This window comes from Rhamphochromis sp. 'chilingali' (genome assembly GCF_963969265.1).
Source record: "Rhamphochromis sp. 'chilingali' genome assembly, chromosome: 4".
NCBI classification, from domain to species: domain Eukaryota; kingdom Metazoa; phylum Chordata; class Actinopteri; order Cichliformes; family Cichlidae; genus Rhamphochromis; species Rhamphochromis sp. 'chilingali'.
Genome location: NC_137948.1, coordinates 15932627 through 15954895, shown reverse-complemented (window position 1 = coordinate 15954895; position 22269 = coordinate 15932627). Strand labels below are relative to the sequence as shown.

At 38.4% G+C, this 22269-nt stretch overlaps 1 protein-coding gene across 2 annotated transcripts; it reads left to right on the top strand.

Annotated features, from left to right (window-relative positions):
- Positions 1-50: 50 nt before the first annotated feature.
- pik3r6 (phosphoinositide-3-kinase regulatory subunit 6) lies at positions 51-22242 on the top strand. 2 transcript variants are annotated; one of them, XM_080880737.1, is made up of 21 exons: positions 51-133; positions 9437-9521; positions 9626-9730; positions 10135-10226; positions 10461-10529; positions 11038-11170; positions 11406-11475; positions 11595-11793; positions 12653-12800; positions 13860-13946; positions 14811-15054; positions 15313-15600; positions 16376-16475; positions 16699-16821; positions 17519-17626; positions 17775-17877; positions 17970-18034; positions 18217-18307; positions 18395-18456; positions 20371-20480; positions 20680-22242. In XM_080880737.1, exons 2-21 carry the CDS (start codon positions 9473-9475, stop codon positions 20834-20836), a joined length of 2403 nt encoding a protein of 800 aa, XP_080736863.1. In that variant the 5' UTR covers positions 51-133; positions 9437-9472; the 3' UTR covers positions 20837-22242. The 2 variants fall into 2 exon arrangements, with proteins under 2 accessions (XP_080736863.1, XP_080736864.1); XM_080880738.1 differs by lacking the exon at positions 51-133 and adding an exon at positions 5803-5949.
- The last annotated feature ends 27 nt before the right edge of the window (positions 22243-22269 follow it).

Sequence of the window (22269 nt, the reverse complement as noted above, 5' to 3'; positions counted from 1 at the left end):
TTCCGGGCAGTGGGCGTGGTCAGCAGATTGTTCTGCTGTCAGACAGATGACTGGAGTGAAGCGACAGAGACGCAGAAATAGTACAGTAATTTAAGAAGAGCGAATGAAGCTTCCTGCATTAGCTCAACTTTAGGTAAGTTTCCCTAAAAGCTAGAATATCTTCGTTTCACCAACTGCTGACATTTTTAGTTTACTTAACCCGCTGCTCACTCGCGCAAAAGTTGGTGTCGACGACTGTTAAATTGTAGCTAACATACTGAAAGTGATGAAAAATAATTTGCATGCAGTTGTGCATTCAGTTTAAGGTGAAACTGTAAATGGCCTGCGTATTTTTATTGTTTATGCTGTTGTTTTACTTCAGAGATTGGCCGCTAAGTTTGAGATATGCTTTTTTGTTTATGTTGGCTTTTTTTCTTTCTTTCTTTCTTTCTTTCTTTCTTTCTTTCTTTCTTTCTTTCTTTCTTTCTTTCTTTCTTTCTTTCTTTCTTTCTTTCTTTCTTTCTTTCTTTCTTTCTTTCTTTCTTTCTTTCTTTCTTTCTTTCTTTCTGCCTTAACATTGTTTGTGTTTGTACACTGGTACACGATTTTGTCAGCAGTATACACTTACTGTGATATATGGAGATAAGATATGTCAGTGGTTTTAAAGTAGAGCTCCAGGCAGAAATATTTGACAAGAAATTCTGTAGCTGTTGCTCATGACAGCTGCAGTGCCTGGTCTCTCTCGCGCTGTGTGTTGTTGTTTTTTTATTCCGACTATATTTTCTGAATAGTCTCTTACGTGCAAGCTAGCCTGTTCAAAAACCTCCCCACATCCTGGCTTGTGACACGGGAAGACAGGGGGGCGGCGGTTTATTTCAAGATTAGCAAGATTTTGATAACAGTGCCTGATCTGATTGAAGCCCCGGCTCTCTGTTGTGTCTGTTTGAGTCTAAAAGTAAGCCGGCATTTCCTCCAGCTTCCTTGTTTTAGATCTGAGCTTCCTGGCACCACTTTGGGGTTAAGTGGAATGATGGTTAGTTGTAGTTGAAGAAAGCAGATGGTCATTTGTGGGTAGTGAATCAGCAGCTATTTTGAGGGGGGAAAATGGATGATTGTCTCTTTTTAGGCTGTCTGTGAATCGTGATCACTGGTTAAGCAAATGTGCAACAATATCTAGTGAAGCAAAAAGAAATGTAATGTTACTTAAAATCAGACTACTGATGTCAGCTACTGGGTGAGGTTTTTCACTGACAGATGAAGGATGGGTGACTTCACTGCTTAAAATATTTAGGCTATTACCTCATTGACGCGGTTTTGGTTTGGACGGTGTTCAAGGGGAACTCATGAGTATCTTGCAATAGCGGGAATGAACAACAAATGATCATAATATAAATACACAGAATAAGGAAAATTAGTTGCACTTCGTTCATTATAAAGATAACCTTATCAATGCTGCGGTCACTCATAAACAGTTTCTGGGGTGAGTCAAATGCCTGCAGTGAGATAATGCAGCCAAGAAACATGTTCTGGAGTGTTGAGAGGATGACCAGAACAGGTGCACCATGAGACACAGGACCGCATTTAAACTGTCTTGTGTCAGCAGTGGAACAGAACTTACCTATTTAATTTAAGGATGATTAATCATTAAATATAGACTTTAATAGAACTTGCCTATATAAGTTCTATTAATAAGGATAATAATAATCATTAATTATATACTATACCCAATATGCTTATTGTGTAATCAATTATTAATGTGTTCAAAATAACAATAATAAACAATTAATTACATAATTAACTACATAATGCTCATGCTGTAAGCCATGAAACAAAAACAGGGTCAGTGTCATGTGCTGATGTAGTGGCGTTTCTCCACAAAGGATTCTTAGTTCTTAAATGTCAACCACTTAAGGGCAACATTTGGGAGAAGTTTGGGAAATGTATCTTAAAGGCATCCTAACAATAATTTCTAAAATAATCTCTAATTTTGTTTAGTAGATCAAAAACCAACAGATGAGAATGCTGGCCCGCATGAGGGCACTGATAGCGCTAGAGACAATGCATTACATTTGTGTTCTGCTGGGAAGTGTTTGGTTGGAATGCTGAAGACAGAGAAGAAAATTCTTAGGAGGAAAAAAAGTGCTCAAGGAAATACTTTAGTTTGTGGCTACGGGCTACAGAAAATGTCTTAATTGTGTCAAGATGGGTCAAGATTGTTCCTGCATCATCATAATTATTGTTGGTCCAGGATCAACACTGAAACTGATCGATCATGTTGTGATGTCATAGCTTTGTGATGTGGGGAGCAAAAGTAAAATGAATAAATAACAAAAAATGTTTGACAATGTAGAACTCTCTTCTGGAACAAATATATTATAAAATACAATAAATTAAATATATAATACATTTGGCTTGCTGTTTGCCAAATTTGGCTCAGCCATGTTGGTTTGACACATAACCTAAAGACATGGCAGGAAGGACTTGGGTAGTTTCAGGTGTTGTGGGTCACAAACAACTTAATAAACCTTTTAATAGCTGCTGTTAAATTTAGTTGGAAGAACATCCTCCAACATATCTTCAGGCTGTGTTAACTTCTACGACTTATTTAAGAATTTGCAGCATAGTCAGACGGCGTGACTTCCCACTACCAGTTACTTGAACTAATGTATTTTCCATATGTCGTATACCATCCTACAAACCACAGTGCACTCTATATCACTCGTTATATAAACAAGAAAATTGAGAAAACTGAATAAACATATTAACAAAAGTGTATTTTTAAAGCAGGTTGGAAAAATAAAAGATATATAAGAGATATGAGATATATGAGAGAAAATAGGAAATAAAATAAATCCTAATCTTTACTTTACTTTAAAATGAATCAAAACAAGTTGGTCAAAATGGCAGCTGCTTTCGTAAGAACAGCTTCACACGTTTGAGCATTTGTGGCTTTCCTTATCGTGAGTGAACTATCTCTACCAGTTACGCTTTTGGACAAAACATTGCGTTTTAGGGTGCCACTTTGCACTACAAGCGTGCGATGACGGCTTGTTTTTTTTCATAGAGTAAATTTTCAGATAGCGAACTTTACTGAGAAAGCTCTGTTTTGAAACTTCTAAAGTTTTTTTTGTCACTTTATAGTTTTCAGATACAGCTTTGGACCAGTGTTAGCCCACACAACCGCTGAATTTTCCCAAACACAAATTCAAAAACACAACCTTGCAGAAAGTGATTATAAAACACACTTAGTTCCACGTATAGCAGATGCCAAAATACAGACGGCCGCAGACTGGCCTCACTTTGAGACACTACCCTTTTGTTTGTTTTAAGGGACATAAAAATAAATGGCAATACTTCTTGGCACAGTTCTGCAACTGTGGGTTCCTTGGAAAGTAGTGGCTCCATCGTAGCCACATGTGTGAAGATCTATTTGTGCTGCTGTTTTTCTTTATGTGACGCACTTGGCACATCCTGTGGCGGTAGCAGCGGGTCACTTTACCCCAAAAGATTTTTTACTTTTTCAAAGTTTACAGCTGTGATTCACTGTCGCCCATTTTTGCCCACTGTGGCTGAATAAGATCTGATATGTGGTTAGACTGGTGATCTTGGGCAGCAAACGAACAATGTTTGTTGTTGAGACCTTTGCAGTAATATTACTGACTACTGCAAGAACAACTACTTGAATTGAAAAAATATATATCAAAACATGAATGTGAGTTAAAGTCCCTATAGGCTATATACTTTCAACAAGGGCACTGCTAACACATACCTCAAACATTTATGTCAGTCAATGAATAAAATTAATTTTCTTATTACATTTCAATCAGTCTTTAGCCATGTGTGTATGAGAGACATTGCACTTGATTAAACAGATAGACTGATAGCAGGGATACCATCTCATCTGTTTGACGGACAGTACTGTAAAGTATTAGGAAACCCAGCCAGACTATTTTCTTGGTTGCCATGTAAGGGAATCAGCTGATTTGTGGCTAAATAAGCAAACAAAATATGTGAAACCTATTCGCTGCTTCTTTCTAAAGATGTCTTTACAAACAAGCATGGCAGAACTGCATGTGAAGATTGAATAGCTGATTTAGCTGTCTATAAAAATAGCTTACTATTCATTAAGACCAAAAACATAAATCATTCATACTTCTCTACAGTGCTCCGGTTATCCTCAGGTCTTCTGTCTGAGGTCACAGCTGTACTGTTCTTACAATGCTGTCTGTGTTCAGAGCTGTCGATCATTGAGCTGAATGAATTTAGATGTATGACTGAATGCGAACACTGTTCCAAAATACTTATGTAACAAATGTAACAATAATATTTCAGATGAGTTTCACTTTCATAGCAATGTTTGAGGAAAAGCAGAAAAAAGCACTGTAGTCAGTGTTATGAATGTGTGTAGCTAAACTTGTAGCCTTAAGGGTTTTGCACAAAAAGTTCCTAGTTTGCAAATACTGAATTTGTGTATATCAGCCAGTACAAGTTATGTTTTAAGTGCTTTGTGCGTGGCATGATGTATTTGTTCATGGGTGACTACACACAAGTAAGTGTTAGCTTTCATCGTCATTTGGGTTAAAAATACAATTTTTTGCAAAACTCTTGTTCTTGCGTGTTACCTAATTTAAGCTAAACGCCACATCCTCACATGAACCCTAGTGGTCCAAATGACCCACTTCTTACAGGCAAGGCCTTACCAGACACACACACACAAACTCTCACATGCAGACCTTTAAGGGAAACTTCTCTCTGTCTTGTTTTGTCCAGCTTCCTGTTGCCTGATGGATCTAGCATACTACACTAAGAGGCATACCTGGTGCATGTAAACCTTTAACTTAACTTAACCAGATCCTCCGATCTGAAACTAAAAACCTAAAAGTTTTGTTGCAAATATTTGTATCTCCCCTAAGGAGGAGATAATTCCTTGTTGGGCAAGTTTACACACAAACATGTGCACATTCAAGCACCCAAAAGGACTTCCGCATATTGTCCATTATGTTGATGCAGGAAATCAATTTGATTGATATCCCTTGTTGCTCATGCAAGATTACATGTCTGTTTTTGAAATATCTTTGCAGCTTTCGCTTGTGCAGGTGTGTGTCTGAAAAATTATAGCAGTGTTCAGTTACCTTTGCTTTGTTGTAATCACAGATGACAAACTGTTGGTTATTGAAGAGAGGGACTGTTTTGTTGCTCAATGTGAAGTAATTCACACGTAGAACAAAGTAACAGACAATCAGTGTCTATTCTGGGTTGTATTGTTGTCCATTTCCTGTGTTATTCTGATAACTAGTTTTCTCAATTTTTGCTTTGGGTTTTACTTTATTTTTCTTAATTGACTTCAGTGGGACTTTACACTATGTCTTTTTTTTCCTGAAAAGAAAAAAGAAGTCAAGGAACTTGTTTATGCTTTTTACTGTAAGTGATAACTCACTGTACCACACGCATTAATATTTATGTGAACGAGTCCAAAAGGTGTCACTCCACACTTGTTTTTCAGGTATTACTTGTTGTCTACTTGTGGGTAAAATTGTGCAGATATGTACTGTTGCACTCTGTCCAACTCTGATGTGAGAGACGATTAAACCTGTGTCTGTCAAAAGACCCTAAGCTATCCTAGGTTGGGGATTTCCAATCAAGCAGACACACATATAGCCTCACCTCCCCTGCATGCATCTAAACACCACCTTTCTCTTGCTCTATGAGCACACTTCCACACAGTGCTGTCAGGCCCTTCCTGTTTTCTGAGATGTCTGCAGTGTGCCTCAACGGAAATGAGCGCTCCTGTTTTCTGTTAGGTAGCACCGTCCGAGGCTTCAGCTGACCACTGCAACGCTTGCCAATGACTGCTTGTACAAGAAAGGTGTAGACAGTTGTGTACTGTAATGTAATCAGGAACTGAATGGCATTAACCGTAAATTGTCAACACTCATGGGGAAATTTGTGTCACTGGCATGAGGCCAAAAGGTAAGTGACAGGATGGGACCTCTATATTGACCTACTTTTTTTTTTTTTTTTAATTTTTTTAAATTATTAACTGTTTGGGTTATTTGTAAGGTTTCAGTGAAATTGGCAGGGCCAGAATGTGCTTTATTGTGGACATGGTGATAATATATCCAGAACAACGCAGCAAAAACACAGGAAGTACAACATGTGAAGTTGGAACTAAGCTGAAAACCGGACTGTTTATACACCTTGGGCTTTGGTAATGAGAAAATGAATGGGAATGAGACACAGTTAAAAACAATGAAGTTAGTCAAGAGAAATAAAGTAAAAAAAATAAAGCAAAAATTGAGAAAACTAGTTACCATCCTAGATATAGGATTGCAAAACAACAAGTCATTACAGTTATCAAAAGGGAGTCATGCTTTTGCTGCCGTTGTAACAAGTCACCTCAGGCATCAGATTTATGCATCAGTGTTTGCAAATCGAGACTGAAGGCATACCTTTTTTATCTTTGGGAACTCTTTAATTTAATTAAATCTAATTAAATTCAAATTAAATGTAATTAAGTTTATTTCAAAGCTTTTGGTTTTATTAATAAAGAAATTCTCATTCATTCCTAAATCAAAGAATCAACTTTGTCAGAAGAAGATGCTATTGGAATAGTAAAGAAATTAAAGCATGAACCCCAAACTTCAAAACTTGCAACACTAGAACAATAAACTCAAACTTACCTATATTCACAGGCAGTCCTGAATTTAAATACATGAAAGTTTCAGACTATGAAAATGTCAGAGCAGCTATGCAAACAGTAGGAATGTGGTCATCTCTACCAAATAATCACGTGATCTACTTAAATGAAAAAAGGGCTTTTTTGTTGTAAGGTGCACCATGGTAGTGGTAAGTCGATGGCACAATATGTGTGTGAGTTGTTACAGTGGAATAGTATTTGTGCATGTAGTTACTTGTTTATTACCTGTCTTTGTTTCTGTTTCAGCTAAAAAGTATGAGTGTAATAAATCACACGATCATATGTGTGTTAGGTAAATTTAACTTGACTTAATCTTGTGATTTTATGCATTTTAAATAAACATTGGGTATTTGCTGGTGTATGTCTGCAGTTGTAAATTTTAGCATTGTATTATTTTTGTGCATATATATTTTTGTCAAAAACATGACATATTGCTGCATGAGGATTGCAAACGAACACTTGATACAAAATAGTTTGGAAGAAACCTGAACGTCCAAATAACAAGTGTGTTTTTTAGGAGGTGTAAACAAACCTTTTATATTTATTTACATACCATATATGGATATTGTAATGGATATTGGTAGGACTACATAAGACGACTTAAAGTTCGATGCCTTGATCATGAACATTTTTTTCATTTCAATGTAACGCAGTTAGAAGTCCACCGTCTCACCTTTTGCAGTGCATTTATTGCAGACTGGGATTTCCAAACTGCATATTTAGAAATGCTCTCAATGATAGGGTACATCTATTTTTAAGTTATTTCTGAGTTGAAGTTACTTCTCTCTTTCTCTTCTCTCTCTCTCTCTAAATATAGAGCATTGTCTGCCCACTCATTTGACAGAAAGGAAGTGCTACGTATGTGTCAGCTCCTGTACTGCATTAATGGTTTCACTTGAAAAAGCCAACATAGAGTCTACACTTGCAACCGTGTGTCAGTGAGAGCCAATGTATGCATTTGCGATGCATGTTTATGTGCATGCATGGCTAGTTTTGTGTCTGCATTTGTTTATACCTTAGAGAAACACAAAAATGAAGATAATATCTTGAGCCCTCCTGTGTATTAAAGGGGCCAGCTGCACAGCTGAAGATCTATGAAGAGAAAAAATGAGTGAGAGAGAGAAGGGGGAATGAAAGACAGTGAGAAAGAGAGTGATCATGGTAGAGGCAACCGGAAACTTGTGGTCAAGCAGGCAGCGTTGAACTGCTGAGGCAGCGCTGTTAACACTGTTTTTGAACACGCTGCTTTTCTTAGAGGGATCAGGGCTAAATCCATCATACTAAGTCCTTTCATTGTACAGACCCATTCAGTTGAATGACCTGAATCAGTGTGTGTGTGTGTGTGTGTGTGTGTGTGTGTGTGTGTGTGTGTGTGTGTGTGTGTGTGTGTGTGTGTGTGTGTGTGTGTGTGTGTGTGTGTGTTAGAGAGAAAGGGAGGAAAAAGGTCAAATGGGTAAACTTAGAGATGGAAGAATAAGTGGCAGGTGTAAAAGTTTATAAACGCGAGAAACCAAGGTATGAGTAAGAAGTCTAAAAATAGAAACAAATCCAAATACGTTCATTTCAGAAACCTGCACAGACCCCCCCCCCCCCCCACACACACACACACACACACACGCACACGTACCCACACACCCCTCCACACACCTCCCTTCTTCGTAACCAAAAGTAACTGAGCTCGTGCCCACAACTCTTAGCCTCATACAAAAGGAAATACATTCAGAAATGAATCGCTGTCCTCACTTGCGTGTGATTCACGGTCTCACTCGCTTTCAGTCTCTTTGACTCCTGTGACTTACATGTCAGTACAGCCTGTGTAGTGCGTGAATATAGCAGACTTGGGCGATATATTTGCCTGTCCCTATATGGAACAGGGTAAGTTTATGTTATATTATCTCTATTTTACTTTGTGTGTTAGAAATGGATTTGGATGCTTTTTGGTTATAGTGCCATCGTGTATGAAACTAAGAATATAGCTTTTGAGATTTTGTTTTTATTTGTTAGATACTAAGAGGATATCTACTATAGATTCTAAGTGAAAACACTTAGTTGTCATATTTTTATTTCTGTGAGTCTTGGTATGTTATGCTCCCGTCTTTTGCTCCTTCTCTGCTGCAGTTATTTTATTCAGCATTTTTCTGAGTAGTGAAGAGAGCAAATATTTATAACAAGCTGTCTCCATAACTGCAACAGTTCCTTGAAAAACAGGGTGTCTTCCTGATCTCATATACCATTTATCATGAACATAAAGGATCTGAAACTAAACTAACCATGGCCACAATGGGTGGTTAGTTCTCAGTCTTGGGCAAATATCACAATGAATTTGTATTACGGGAGATTTACAGATGACTCATAAACCTGTGTGGGACTTTCTACAAAGTAACTTAAGCACGGGAAGTAGGCTGTATTAATTATAGACACTTTTAATGCTTTTAGGTTGTTCGTGTGGAACCAGTTCTAATTATTTTATCTGTTAACCTTCAGTATGTGGTGTGAGGTGTGTGAGTGTGTAGGTGTTCACGTAGGTAGACTTTGAACACTTACCATACACAAATGCAAAACATGTCTCTTCTGAAGATACATTGAAATAGAGATGTATTGTCACTGTCTGAAAACACATACAGTGCTGGTATTAAAACAAGCCTTTCACTCTGCCCTTAGACAGGCAGAGTGAAAGGCCGTCTGTCCACTTAGTGTTTGTACGCAGACATGACAGAACATAAGTGACGCTCACTTTCCATGTCTATTTCCTGTCTACAGCTGATGGACACATGATGTGTGTGAGACCTGACCAACATGGCCCTATGGGATAGCTCAAAAAACATGTGTAGTATGGAGCCTACAGGTACAGATCACCCACTCAAATAACTATACACAAAGCTCAGTTATGCAAATTTAAAACAGAATCTTTCAGACTTAAACTCCCAGTGTCTCAACTTTTATTATCAGCTGACGGCTCCCCTACAGTTCCAGAGCCAGAGCTCTACCGGAGCATCCAGGCTGTGCTGCCCAGAGAAACCGACCAGCTGCAGCAATCTGACTGTTTCAACAAAGGTAAAAACAAACCAGAAAAAAATCTCAATCGCCTTATCCAAAATAATATCAGATGTAAAAGATGTGATAGTGTTTGTCTGTGTTTACAGCTGAGTCCGTTCTCATGTATAAGATTGCCTATGAGCCACATCATGTGATTATTTTTACTGTGACCAAGTCTGTTCCTTTTTGTAAACTTTTCCACTCAGAGTAGATATTTAGTGAAGCCAGTAAGTATTAGTAGTAAGCACTGTGTGGAATGTTTAGCCATGTCAGCAAAACTATGACTCATTCTGTTGGTAGTCATCAACATCTTTTGGATTTGCACTGGTATGGAGAAAAATTTGACACCTTTGGTGAGTGTGTTTAGTTTTCTGTGTTAAAAGCTCATGCGTGCATGTGTGTGTTTGTGCATGTGTGTGCAGGGATGCTGAGATGGACGCTTCATAAGAAGGTTCAAAAGAATCCTGCAAGTAGCTTGTCTCTGGTGTGGTTACTGATAAAGGAGCTGGAAAAGGTACTTGATCTCTAAGTCTCTGAAGCACTACCATTGACACTCTTAAATTACAATTTTAAAGGAAAACATCACCATAAACCAACAAATGCTGACAGCAAACACTGGAGGTTTTGAAAAAAAATGCTTCCCTTTTCACACAAAGGAAACTGCAGTTATCTGGGATTCATAGAAACTGAAATTGGATTATTTTATTGAAATATGTGCACCCTGTCATATGATGTGTTATCTCTGCAGGCGGAGAGATGGGACTCTCGCAAATGCATCATCCCATTGCTCCACACACTGATGTATGCCATTTTCCAGGTATGGTTTGTCTGCCGCATTAGTACTCTGTGAAAAGGTACACAAGAGCTGTTTGTTTCTGTTAATTCACTTATTTCTTGTTGTTTGTTTGCATTCTAGGCTTGGTTTTGTTAACGTGAATATAGCTAAATACATTTAATTGATATATGTGTGGTTATTCTTTTCAATATTTATAAAGTGGTTTACTGGACTGCAAAAATAAAATAAAACCACGCATTGCTTTTAAAGCATGTAAAGTAGTGTGTTTCACTATGGTAATGTCCGTAGCACCTAATAGAAGAATTTTGAGAATTTTGTGTTTTAATTCCTAGAACAAATTGACTTAACAACACTGAGAAAATTATCATTCATAAGCATAAACGCAAAGTTGTAGTTGTGACTTCTACTTGTATTGTAAACCTTGTGTGTGTGTGTGTGTGTGTGTGTGTGTGTGTGTGTGTGTGTGTGTGTGTGTGTGTGTGTGTGTGTGTGTGTGTGTGTGTGTGTGTCCTTAATGGTGACATTCCAGACAGCATATATTCCAGATGAACTCTACAAGCGGGTTTACGACTTCTGTAAGAGGCTGCTGACGTTTCCTCACCCCTATTGCACTGTGGGCCTTAGCTACACAAGACAGATAAAAACTGAACGCTTCATTCCAGGTATTATTTCTGACCTTGACATAGTGATTGAATTTAAAATATGGGGTAAGAAGCTTGTATATGTTAGAACAACATGTTTAAACAGCTGCTGAGGCAGATCAGGGTCAAAAGAGATTGTGCTTTTAAGATTGTGGAACTCACTTCCATTGGACTTAAGATCAACGGACATTTATACCTGTCTCTTTTATGATTATTGCAACCATATAGTACCATTTAATGCTGCTTTAATCTACAGGTCTAATGTACCAGAGGATGGTCATAGCTGAGCAGAGATTAAAAACCGTGCACTATCCCTTCCAAGAGAGGTGAGTTAACTCTAAATAATGTACTTATTGATTGAGTTAAACCCTTTTAGAACTGGATATTTACATTTCCTCAGCTGTCTTCTTTGTTCAGTCTTTAAGTCTTTTTTTTATATCTGCAGGGTTTTTGTTTTAGCTGAACCAGAGGTCTTCTCTGAGTCCTTGGTAACAGTTGTGTCGGGGGATTTTGAGGTATCAGCTACATCTTCAGGTCAATTTCTAAATCCTCTAGATCACATGCGCAGTGTGGTACAACACTCTATACAGGCTGCTTTAGGAGATGAGCATTGCCATGGGCCAAAACTCGCTCAAGCCCTCAAGGTCAGTACACTTGTTCTTATTATTGGAGTTATGTTTTGTAGCAGTGTAAAGTTAAATGTGGACATTTTCTATATGCCTCACTTGTTTGTTTGTTTGTTTGTTTTTAATTAGACCTGGTATAGAAGTCACTGTTTCATTTGAACTTCACCATCTAGGACAAATGTGACTCACATAGTGTGAACACATCCTGGTCCCTCTCCCCACTCATGCAGAATAAATTTTCTGAGAATTACAGTTGAAATTAGTCAGTGATTGGTAGAAGTAAGATCGGATGTTTGGGTAAACATACTGCAGAAAAGATGACGATCTAGCGAAAGCATTGAGGAAGCACTGCTGAGTTTAACAGGTTCTGTAGAAAGCCATTTAATTATTTATTTTTAATAATACTAAGTCATACGAAGAGGATATTCTGTATTTTTTATTATCACGTGAATTGCGCGGCAGACCACCGCCGCTGGTCGCCCGCTAAGGACAAGACGTGAATATGTATTACACTTGTGGGGAGGCTCAAGTCAATGATGAAGGGTGCACAAAGCAATCATGCGCCTGACCTAGTTCAAGTGACATGCTTGAATCATGTTTCTGTTGGTGGCAAGAAGGAGCTCTTATATAACAGCTGGATATAAAATTGTGTAGAGTCATACCAAACATCATGAATAACGGGGTGTTGTTTCTGAGCTGCATGGTGGAAATGTCTCCTGGCACCGGTCCTAAGATAGCACCTCAGCAGAACACACACAGGGGCAGGCATACGCACATTTATGACCTCTCACCTCTTTGCTATGAATACATCATCTGTATATGTTTATTTTCCCGAGAGCGTGTGTGTTCAGCCAGTTGTTTGTCTGTTTTGCAACAGGACATGGGGCAAGAAGTTGAGCCATATTTTCAGGAAGTGTTGGCGTCGCTAGAGCAGAGCTTGGAGGAGGGCGTCAGAGGGGAGGGGGGAGTGCTGAGGAGCCGTCTTCTCCAGCTGTACAACGAGATTCTTGCCAATGCAGACTCAGGTAGGATTTCTCTGAAAAGCAAATGCAGAGCTGTGCCAGACCACATTTCTGTTGGCCAAGGTTCGTCTGTCTGAGTCATACATGAACTTACAGGTTTAGGTAGACATGAAAGAAAGTGAAAGAAGTTCAAGAACCACAGTCACATCAAGAGGCAGAAGCCAAATGGAAAATGAAAAATCAAGAAGTGATAACATCTGGTGTACCTGCTCTCTTGATATTAATTGATAAAAATAGTCATTACAGTCTCCATGAAGTAGAAAGAAGGTGCACATGTATAATTTATAGTCTTTATAGTCCTAACTACCCTTATTTAACCATCTTAAGCTTGGAATCTGCTGACCTGTTGGGCATTCAGGGCTTTTTCAGCTTGCAGTCAGGGGAGTATTGAAATGCTAAGGCTCTTGTTTTTTTTTTTACTAAAGTAATCTGTGAGTACTCTTTACATTCAGATCAAAAATGCCTGCAGTGTCACATTTCAAAAATTATTGTGGTTGGGAAAAATAGACCTTTGCAAGTTTCTAGGGCTTTGTTGGGTTGTAATTATAGCAGGATAATCAACAAAAATGAACGAGTGTAGAAATTATGTCGTTGCAAACTGTATGACAGAAGCTCTTCATTTGGTGTGTCCAAAGCATCTCAACATTAAAAGGGCCAAATCTCAGTCTAACCAAGCTGTGAACTGTAAACCAGTCAGTGTATTTTTCAAGCATTATCTCTGATGGACATGTTTTATATAACAATGTGGCCTAGATTCATCGCCTGTTGCTAAGATCAAACACGACCTTCTGTTTAGCTGTTTCCCCCATGGCCAATGTGTAAAGTCAGCTGTATGTATTATTAGTATTTCCAGGTATACATTTTCATGACACTCTTTTCCCTGCTGTTATCACATCGGTTTATCTGATGAATCTGCCCTGGCTTCATCACAGCTGGAACACTGAAGGATAGACAGGGGTGTTTACACAGAGGAAGTTGTAGAGTTAGCGAGTGCTTTTTTTAATATTCATTGTGACAGTTTTGGTCTCTTCCTCTCTCTGCTTTCCGCTGTGTGTGTTGCAGAACCATTGTCTGGTGGACCACTATGTGACTGCCCTCTTCCTAACCCAGAGATGAGCTTCCACCTGTGGACAGCGGATCTGGATATTTGTGAGTGTCTCTTAATGCTGGCGGGACTCTAGAGGATGTTGTTGCAAACAGTAAGCTGAGATGAATTAGGCCGAGACTTGGGTGATACACCAAAAATAAAAAATCCATCATCTGACTTAAGGGGAAAAAATATGTTTTTATATCTTTGCTGAATTGCTTCCTTGTTTGATACTAGAAACATGATGCCAAGTTTGGTTTTGTTCCACAAATCTACCTTTTGTCCTTTCTCGCAACAGTAATAGTTAAAAATTCAGTCCAAATCAAAGCTTATTGAGAAAGAGAAGCTTTTTTAAATAGTTAGTGCAGATATGATTTCATTCAGTTACCAAATAACACTTTTTAATATACTTGAAACCAGTAAAGTCAAACTACAAGAGTCAGTCTGACACTGAACATTAATTAACATTGATTTCACTTATCAGAGATTAACACACTTAATGCAACAACATAATTTAAGCCCATATTGAACTGAATCAGTGGAGCCCTCAGAGTGACTATAGCTGAAGCGAGTGTACGTTTATTGAAATTTAAAATGATTTTTAAATTAAAACTAAATGTGTACACTGCAGTCTGGCACAATAGAGAATACCTCTCTGAGCACAACTAAGGACTCCTACTGAAAGATTCACACATAATTGGGAAACTAGTTTGTTGAAGATGTGACTTAAAGCAGCATCTGAAGTAGTCATGTGATTGTGTAGACAAAAGTATGACAACTGTCAGTAAGTAATGCGGTAAGACCAGATGTGACATTTATTGAAAGGACTCACATACTGTAGCTCAGTGTATATGAGTCTATATGACTCCATATGAGTAACATTATCTGTATTGCATGTGCATAACAAATGTTCAAACTGTTGACAGGGCGAGAGCTGGCCAAGTGGCTTCGATCCAGTTCCATGTCAGAACAGTTCTCCATCATTGAAGAGCAGGAGGACCCCGAGTTGGGTGAATCGCCCATTGACATGATGCCATGTGACATGACGCGCTTTTCCATTATGTCCAACGACAGCGGTATTGAAAGGGACCTGCCGCCCAGCACTGAGCCGTCCCAACTGCCATCTTTGGATGCCGTCAGCATGACTGGACCATGGGAACAATCCAAAAAGTAAATCTAATAATTTCTATTTCGTCATAATAACAAGTTTCATTGTAGTTTGCATGGTTTAATATGCAGGTTTTGTACTGTAGCATAGTGCAAAACTCCGGTCTGTTTTCCAAAGCATGCTTTTGAGCCACAGTATTTCATGTAAATTGCCCCCAAAGTCATGTGAAATATGGTTGTACCTAAAGGTCCTCATCAACAGCATGCATACTGTAGGAAGCGTTCATACAATGATTTAATGCTCATACCTTCTTGTTCCAGTGAGCAAGACTCAAAACTGTTGAGGCGCGGAGGCATCAAAATGAAACCAAGCGTAAAAGACAGTATGGTGCTGATACAGGAAAATATGGAGGACCAGGCAAGCCTCACAGGAGCGGGAGGAAGTGGAGGGAGGGGAGGAAGAAGAGGGATGACTTTGCAGAGAAGAGCAGGAAGCAGTGTGATGCACAACCCCTTCTCCAAGCAGCAGAGACAACTTACTGCCAGGATAGTCATCATGGGGACTGATAGGGTGCTGGGCCGCCTAGCTAAAGCCTATTACTTCTTCAGGTGAGGGACTACTCACATCACACAATGAATACAGTTTTTGATGACGATGCATTGACCAATTTTGCTTTGGCGCTTTTAGTATTCTAGGTTCTTATGTGGCCAAATATATAGCTTTTATTTGTTTGCTACTGCAAGCTGTGACACATCATTTATGATTTCTGCTACTTTATTACGCTATACTGTAGTCACTTTCGAGACAGAAACCAACAGAGCAAATTTAGCAGTGTCTAAACAGATGCAGCTGGGAACTGTCTCTTGTGGTTTAAATCTACATGTAGCTACATAGGTTTTCTTTCTCATGACTTTACTGGTCAGTGTTTGTTTGCGGTTTTTTCTCACTAGATTAAGTACACAGTACCTGGAATGTCTTTTTACAGAGAAAAATTAAAGTAAGCATGAGAAGCTCAGATTATTCAAATAGAGGATATAAGCAAACTGTATTTCTGTGTGATGTTAAATGTGTTTGTTGTAGTATAACAATGACCGCTCTTTCTATTTTAGGGAACATATTTTAACTGTGTGACAGTTGTGCAGGTACATTAACTGAAAAATGAAATAAAATGATGTCATAACAGCAATAGGAAGCTACAGTAGGAGGAAAATCGTTACATCAAATCTTGAATTACAATTTGTGTTCACAGTTACTTAGTTTACTTTATTACTGGTCTATGAATCAAGAGTACTTTTTCTATTGTAGGTATCTGGCTAAATGTTAAAATCCAATCATGCTCAACACACTTTAAACTCCTCATGAATCTCTGGTTTGCTTTTGCAGAAAAAGGGAAGCACGAAGGCTTTTTCTCACAATGAAAGTCGACCTCCAGTTTTACTACATCCCTGTTTGCAGTCCCAAGAGTCCCAGCTCCCCAGTTAAAGTAAGGGAACTTCCTCTTTTCAGCACACCACTGATTATTTGGTAAATAACAAACCTCAAAAGATAAAAAAAACTGAATGGCTTCTGTTTAACCAGAAGATCAGTATGTGAAACTTCATATTCACAAAGTTTAGTTTATTCTCTGCAGTAGTGGATTGGTGCTTTGATGTAATGAGCCACATTTAAGGTATTTATGGTTTCATTTCCATGTTCCTTGTTTGTAGGAAAACCACCAACAATCCAAGGGGGATTCCTGCACTCTTGGTTCCTATTTGAGCAACGTTGACCCATGGTACAACTGCAACATCAAGAGCTTGGGTAGAATGATTCCCAACCTGGCTAAAATGGTACGATAAAACATATTTAAAAGCAGGGTTTTGTTAGATACTTAAAATGTATAACTAAATGAGAGTGGAGAATTACTGTAGACAGTGGCAGTGTGTGTTGGAGTGCTTGAGGTAAAGCACAGGAAATTGCATTGCATAACATACTGTGAGGAAAATAAATATGTTGATTTCACTGAAACCACAAGTAAAGTAAGCTTATATCAAAGATTTCTTGACACTGCTCTGTAAACTCAAACAGGAAATAGAAGACTTCTGAAACTGGAAAATGAACAGTGATATACATGCATGTAAACTACTGTTACAGTTCATTGTTTGATGTGAGTTTGGCATTTGAAAAACGAAGAAGTTTCTTCGTTGCAGAAACTTCTCAGTATACTCTGGCAAAGCTATTTCCTTCTTTCTTTTCCTCATACTTAGATTAAATTCATATGTAAAATAAAGTTTTATATGCCATCGCTTTGGGTTCGTATGGTGCATAAGAGTTCAAACTGAAACACAAACTCTGAAACTGTCAACTTAAAGAACAGTAGCTTTAGCATAGTACCAAAATTAACAAGCGCTGTTGCATTTCCTGCCTTTCGTGGACTATTTAGTGACATCTATTTCAGATACAGTTGATTGATGTGCAATCAAAATGACTATGCAGTTACAACATTGTGCAGTCAGGTTAATTTTACAGGTCTTTTGTTTTCTATAGCAACAAGCAAGCAGCGAGAGGCAAAAAGAGCCCTTCATCTCTGATATAATTTCCTATTATGTCCGTACTGGTCAGCAGCCGGTCTACTTCGCTATCTACTTTGTTAAGGTAACATTACATATTTTCTTTGTGGTCTTTTTTTTTTCTTCTTTTCATCAGTGAAAACAAAATTTATTCAACACAATGCATGTGAGCATTGTCAGTGTCTTTTTTCAAATATAAACAAATTTTTTAAACGTTGTGTCATTTCCATTAGATCTCATTCAACATCATGACGAAGGAGCCAGTGGAGGAAGTGTTTCTTACCCATCTGGACATGGAGTTCCCTGAATTCAGGCATATCACTGCGTCAGTTAGAGGTAAATTGTTCTTAGAAGTGTTTTTCCCAGTATTCTATGTTTTACTGTAACTGTGCACAGTCAAGTTTAACCACATTCCTCTAACCAACAAGGAGATAAACACAGGAAGAGCTCGGGGGAGGTATGCGGAGCTATGGTCTCAATGAATTACAGAAAGGTAAATTTCATTTTTTTTCTTGGATTGCTATTAGTGCTAGTTTAGCCAAACTTCTTAACAGTTACCAGAAGATGTGCTGAAAAATTTCCCACTCCTGATTCTGTAGCTTGTGTTGATGCATTTGTGTGAATGCATAACCACTCATTCTCACTTGTTTGTGTCGTGGTTCTGTATGAGTGCAGGTGACATTAAGTGGCCGTGACATCGATGAAGGGATTTCGGTCAGGATGACAGGTGCTCGGATCAATGCCATTCCTTCCAATGAAGCAGAAGGTGCAGAATTTTCTCAATGAGTCATGCTTTCAGTAGTTTTGTCAATACGTTTTTAAGTTCTGTGTTTTCTTATCCTTTATGTTGTAGATCTAAACTGTCTGACACTGATGATAAATGAAACCTCCGTAAAGACGAAAAACAACACTGTGGTGAGTTGACCAGATACCACAAGCATATATATATATATATATATATATATTAACAAGCGCTGTTGCATATATATATATATATATATATATATATATATATATATATATATATATATATATATTAGGGGTGCAACGATACACAAAATTCACGGTTCGGTTCGGTTCGATACTTTGGTGTCACGGTTCGATATTTTTTCGATACAAAAAAATGTTCATGCATTTTTAATTTGTCATTTATTAAAATTATAAATATATATTTTAACTCAAAAGTACAGTTTTTAAATTTAACCCTAACCCTTGTGCGTGTTTTTTATTTTGACAGCGAATGCGCACCTGCGGACCACTTATGTGCAGCCCTGGTTATTTAGCTCGTCATATCGCAGCCACAGAAATTCTTTTGTCCATGAAACCATAAAGCTGCACTTTCTTTTTGCCTTATAGTCTGATTTGTCATAACTTCTCCGTTTTGTGGTAAGCTTTTCTTTGGCTGTCACTTCTTCACCCTGACCTGTCTTATTTGGCTCAGCAGAACTGAAATGCTTTTACACACTCACTCACATAAGCTCAGCGATTCTCTGCGCGATCAACCTCTCACATGTGTAAGCTGCGGGAGATTTCACTTGTCATGTTTGCATAGTAAGCTAACGATTAATAAGACGATGTCAGAGGAATTGGTGCACAAATTATCATCACTCACAGATCAGTGCTGTCGCTCTCTATACACAGTTCGCACGATTGCAAAGTGAAAGCAAAAAAACAAGCGCAAATTCAAACGCGACTTCAATATGTCACATATTGACAGTGGCTCACCGATGCCAATGACATAATTACCCAGCTACATTTCTGAAAGAATGCAAAAGCATTGACATATATTTTTCCTACAATAGCCCGACGGGCAGGGAAGAGAAAGATTTTGGTAGCCCGACTGAAAAAAATCGCTAGCTCCAGGACGTCGGGCTAGCGATATTGCAAGCCCTGTATCTGATTGAGGAATCACTCATCTTTGGAAAAGAGAGTTTATTACAGAGAAATGGCTCTTTCCAAAATAAAAGCTATACTATCCGCTTCTTCTGGGCTATATTCTCAGCAGCATAAGGAGAATCATGTGCTAACAGCTGTCTAAATGACTCGGCTAAAGTTAGTAGCATGCTTGCTTTTTTTTGTCTGCTTCCACTTGTCTTTGCACTAGGATGATGTCGGCGTAAATGTGCAGTCATATTCGTTGTGTTCCCACTAGTGCTTTCAGGTTAATCTCGTTGAAATGACCTTAACGCCACAACACGGCAAATCTCCGTTAACGAGCTACCGCCGATCGCTCCGTGCATGGGGCTAGACGGCCAACACGTTAACGAGCTAACTGCGCTAACACACTAGTTCACACCAATGTAATTGAGCATTGCATGGCACATCCAACATACTGTTTTACTTTAGTCCATGACTCGCTTACCTTCAGGGTCATACGTCACATGAAAACCAAAATAATTCCAAATGCCAGATCTGAATGAGGTTCAATTTGCCTGTTGCAAGTAGAGCTTAACTTCTGTCTCGCTAGCTTGCCCTGCGCTCTTCCTTCTGACTATGCTGTCTGTGTTGAGCGCTCAGTGGATCTGCGCTCGACAGTGCAGCCTAGGCGGAGTAGTCGAACACAGATCCACTGAGCGCTCAACACAGACAGCATCGTCAGAAGGAAAATTGATAAAATAAATTACAAATGTTGTATTGTTCGATACATATGCGTACCGAACCGAAAGCACTGTATCGAACGGTTCAATATCGATACGAATATCGTTGCACCCCTAATATATATATATATATATATATATATATATATATATATATATATATATATATATATATATATATATATATATATATGTGTGCAAATATTTTTTAACAAAGTGCATTATTTTGCAGGAGCCGCCAAAGTTTCGAACCAGCAACATTAAAATTCGCACTTTGGAGAGACGTTCTTTCACTGTTATACTGGACAGAGATGATTCCAGGACCTACAGAAATGTGCAGAGGTAAAAGAGTGTAGTCTAAGTTGTATTGTCAGTGTATTTTGCTTGGTGTCTCATTGGTAAAGGGAAAAAATGTGTGATGCTACATTGCTAACAACTACAACAGTACTAGTTGGTAAAAGAGAGCTGCAGTTGGTTCGGGAGCTAATTAGTTTCCACGCAGTCCAAACTGATCTCCATGTTAAATATGTTTTTGTTTTAGCATCGAGGTCTCGCCCTGTGTGGATCCAGGATACTGTGTCCAGAAAACAATGAGGTCCAAATACAAGTTGGAAGAGGATAAAGATGCTGGACTGAGCAAGTACATGAACAAAGGGCTTCCTCTGCCAATTAATACATTTGCTGGCATCATCAACTGATGTGATGAAGTGACCCCACAGAGACACTTTTAGTAGTTGTGGCAGTGGCAATGACCTTTCTCTCTTTTAAACATCTAATCCAGCAAATGAATAGAAATCACCTCTGAGTCATGATGAGCTGCTTCCGAAACTAGAGTTTCACTCCGTCAATCTGAAATGACTGGCACATTGACTGGCAGTACTAGTGTCAACTTTTGCAGTTAATGAAATAACCTGTAGGCTGCTTTTATAGTCACAGGACAACTTTTTACTGCAGGTTATGATTAAACCTGACGGTGTTCATTCCTTTTGAATATCCTGCTGTGCCAGCCGGAATAATTCCAGAGTACAATGTTGTCTCTGACAGTGGAGAGATCAGCAACAAGCAAAAGCACGTAGCTGATGAGTATTTGGATCAACAGTCATGTGGCATAATAAAAACTCAGCAATCTGGAAATTTTGCTTCAAAAAGCTATCACTTAGTGGAGCAGATCTGATTTTGTAACAGTTGATCTACTTCATAGACACTACGGTTTTCTGCTTCTTTGACACACACACACACACACACAAACACACACACACAGTATACACACAAGAATGCTGACAAACATGACCTGTCACCTACTGAAATATTCAAATTATTGAAAAGCTGGTACGATGACAGCTGTCGCTTCCTCTTGCTTTTGTCCTGACACAATCTTTCAAATACCTTTTTATCCATATACATGTTACATAATGTAAGCTGTTAATAGGGTGCTACTGTTTACTGTAGTTTTTGGTTTAGTGTTTGGGAACTTTTTTGAATTCTAGACTCACACTGTAAAAACTAAAACACTGTGCAATGTCAGATATTACTACAAAAAAAAAAAACAGCACGCACAGCTACTGTCTACCAAACAGAAGTGACAGATTACAGTTTGCCTGCCTTGTAATGTATGTGACAAACAGCTAAACAGTGGTCAGTAAATGTCTCCAGTCTGCTGAAGTGTGAAAATTACCCCTAAGACCAATCCACGTACTGCACTGTGTTAGATGAAGTAGATAAGTTGCACTAAAACTGCATAATTGTTGATCAATTTATTTTAGGAAAAACTTTGTGTGAGGTGTACAACATGTTACTGTGTAATTGTAATTACTGTATATGTCATAATTGTAGAAACATTCGTGTGACATGCAGTCATCATATGATATGCTCTGAGTTCTAGATGTATGGCTGATTGAGATCTGACACAATCATTGCTTCAGATGTTTATGCAAAAAGGTTGTGTGGCTATAGGTGTGAGTCTGGGGGGCAAAGGTCTCAAACTCAGGAAATGGAAATGATGCGTTACGATGTATGTGGCAAAAAAAAAAAAAAAAATCAAGTGTGTGTATGTGTGTCAAATAGCATTGCTGGGTAAAATCACAAGTTTGAAAATCATGATATATTTTGCACATTATTTTCTTATATATCA

Coding starts and splice junctions, on each gene's coding strand:
- pik3r6 (XM_080880737.1), top strand. CDS start 9,473: ATGGCCCTATGGGATAGCTCAAAAAACATGTGTAGTATGGAGCCTACA. Junction 9,731..10,134: donor ATCTGACTGTTTCAACAAAG/GTAAAAACAAAC, acceptor ATGTGTGTGCAG/GGATGCTGAGATGGACGCTT. Junction 10,227..10,460: donor TGATAAAGGAGCTGGAAAAG/GTACTTGATCTC, acceptor TTATCTCTGCAG/GCGGAGAGATGGGACTCTCG.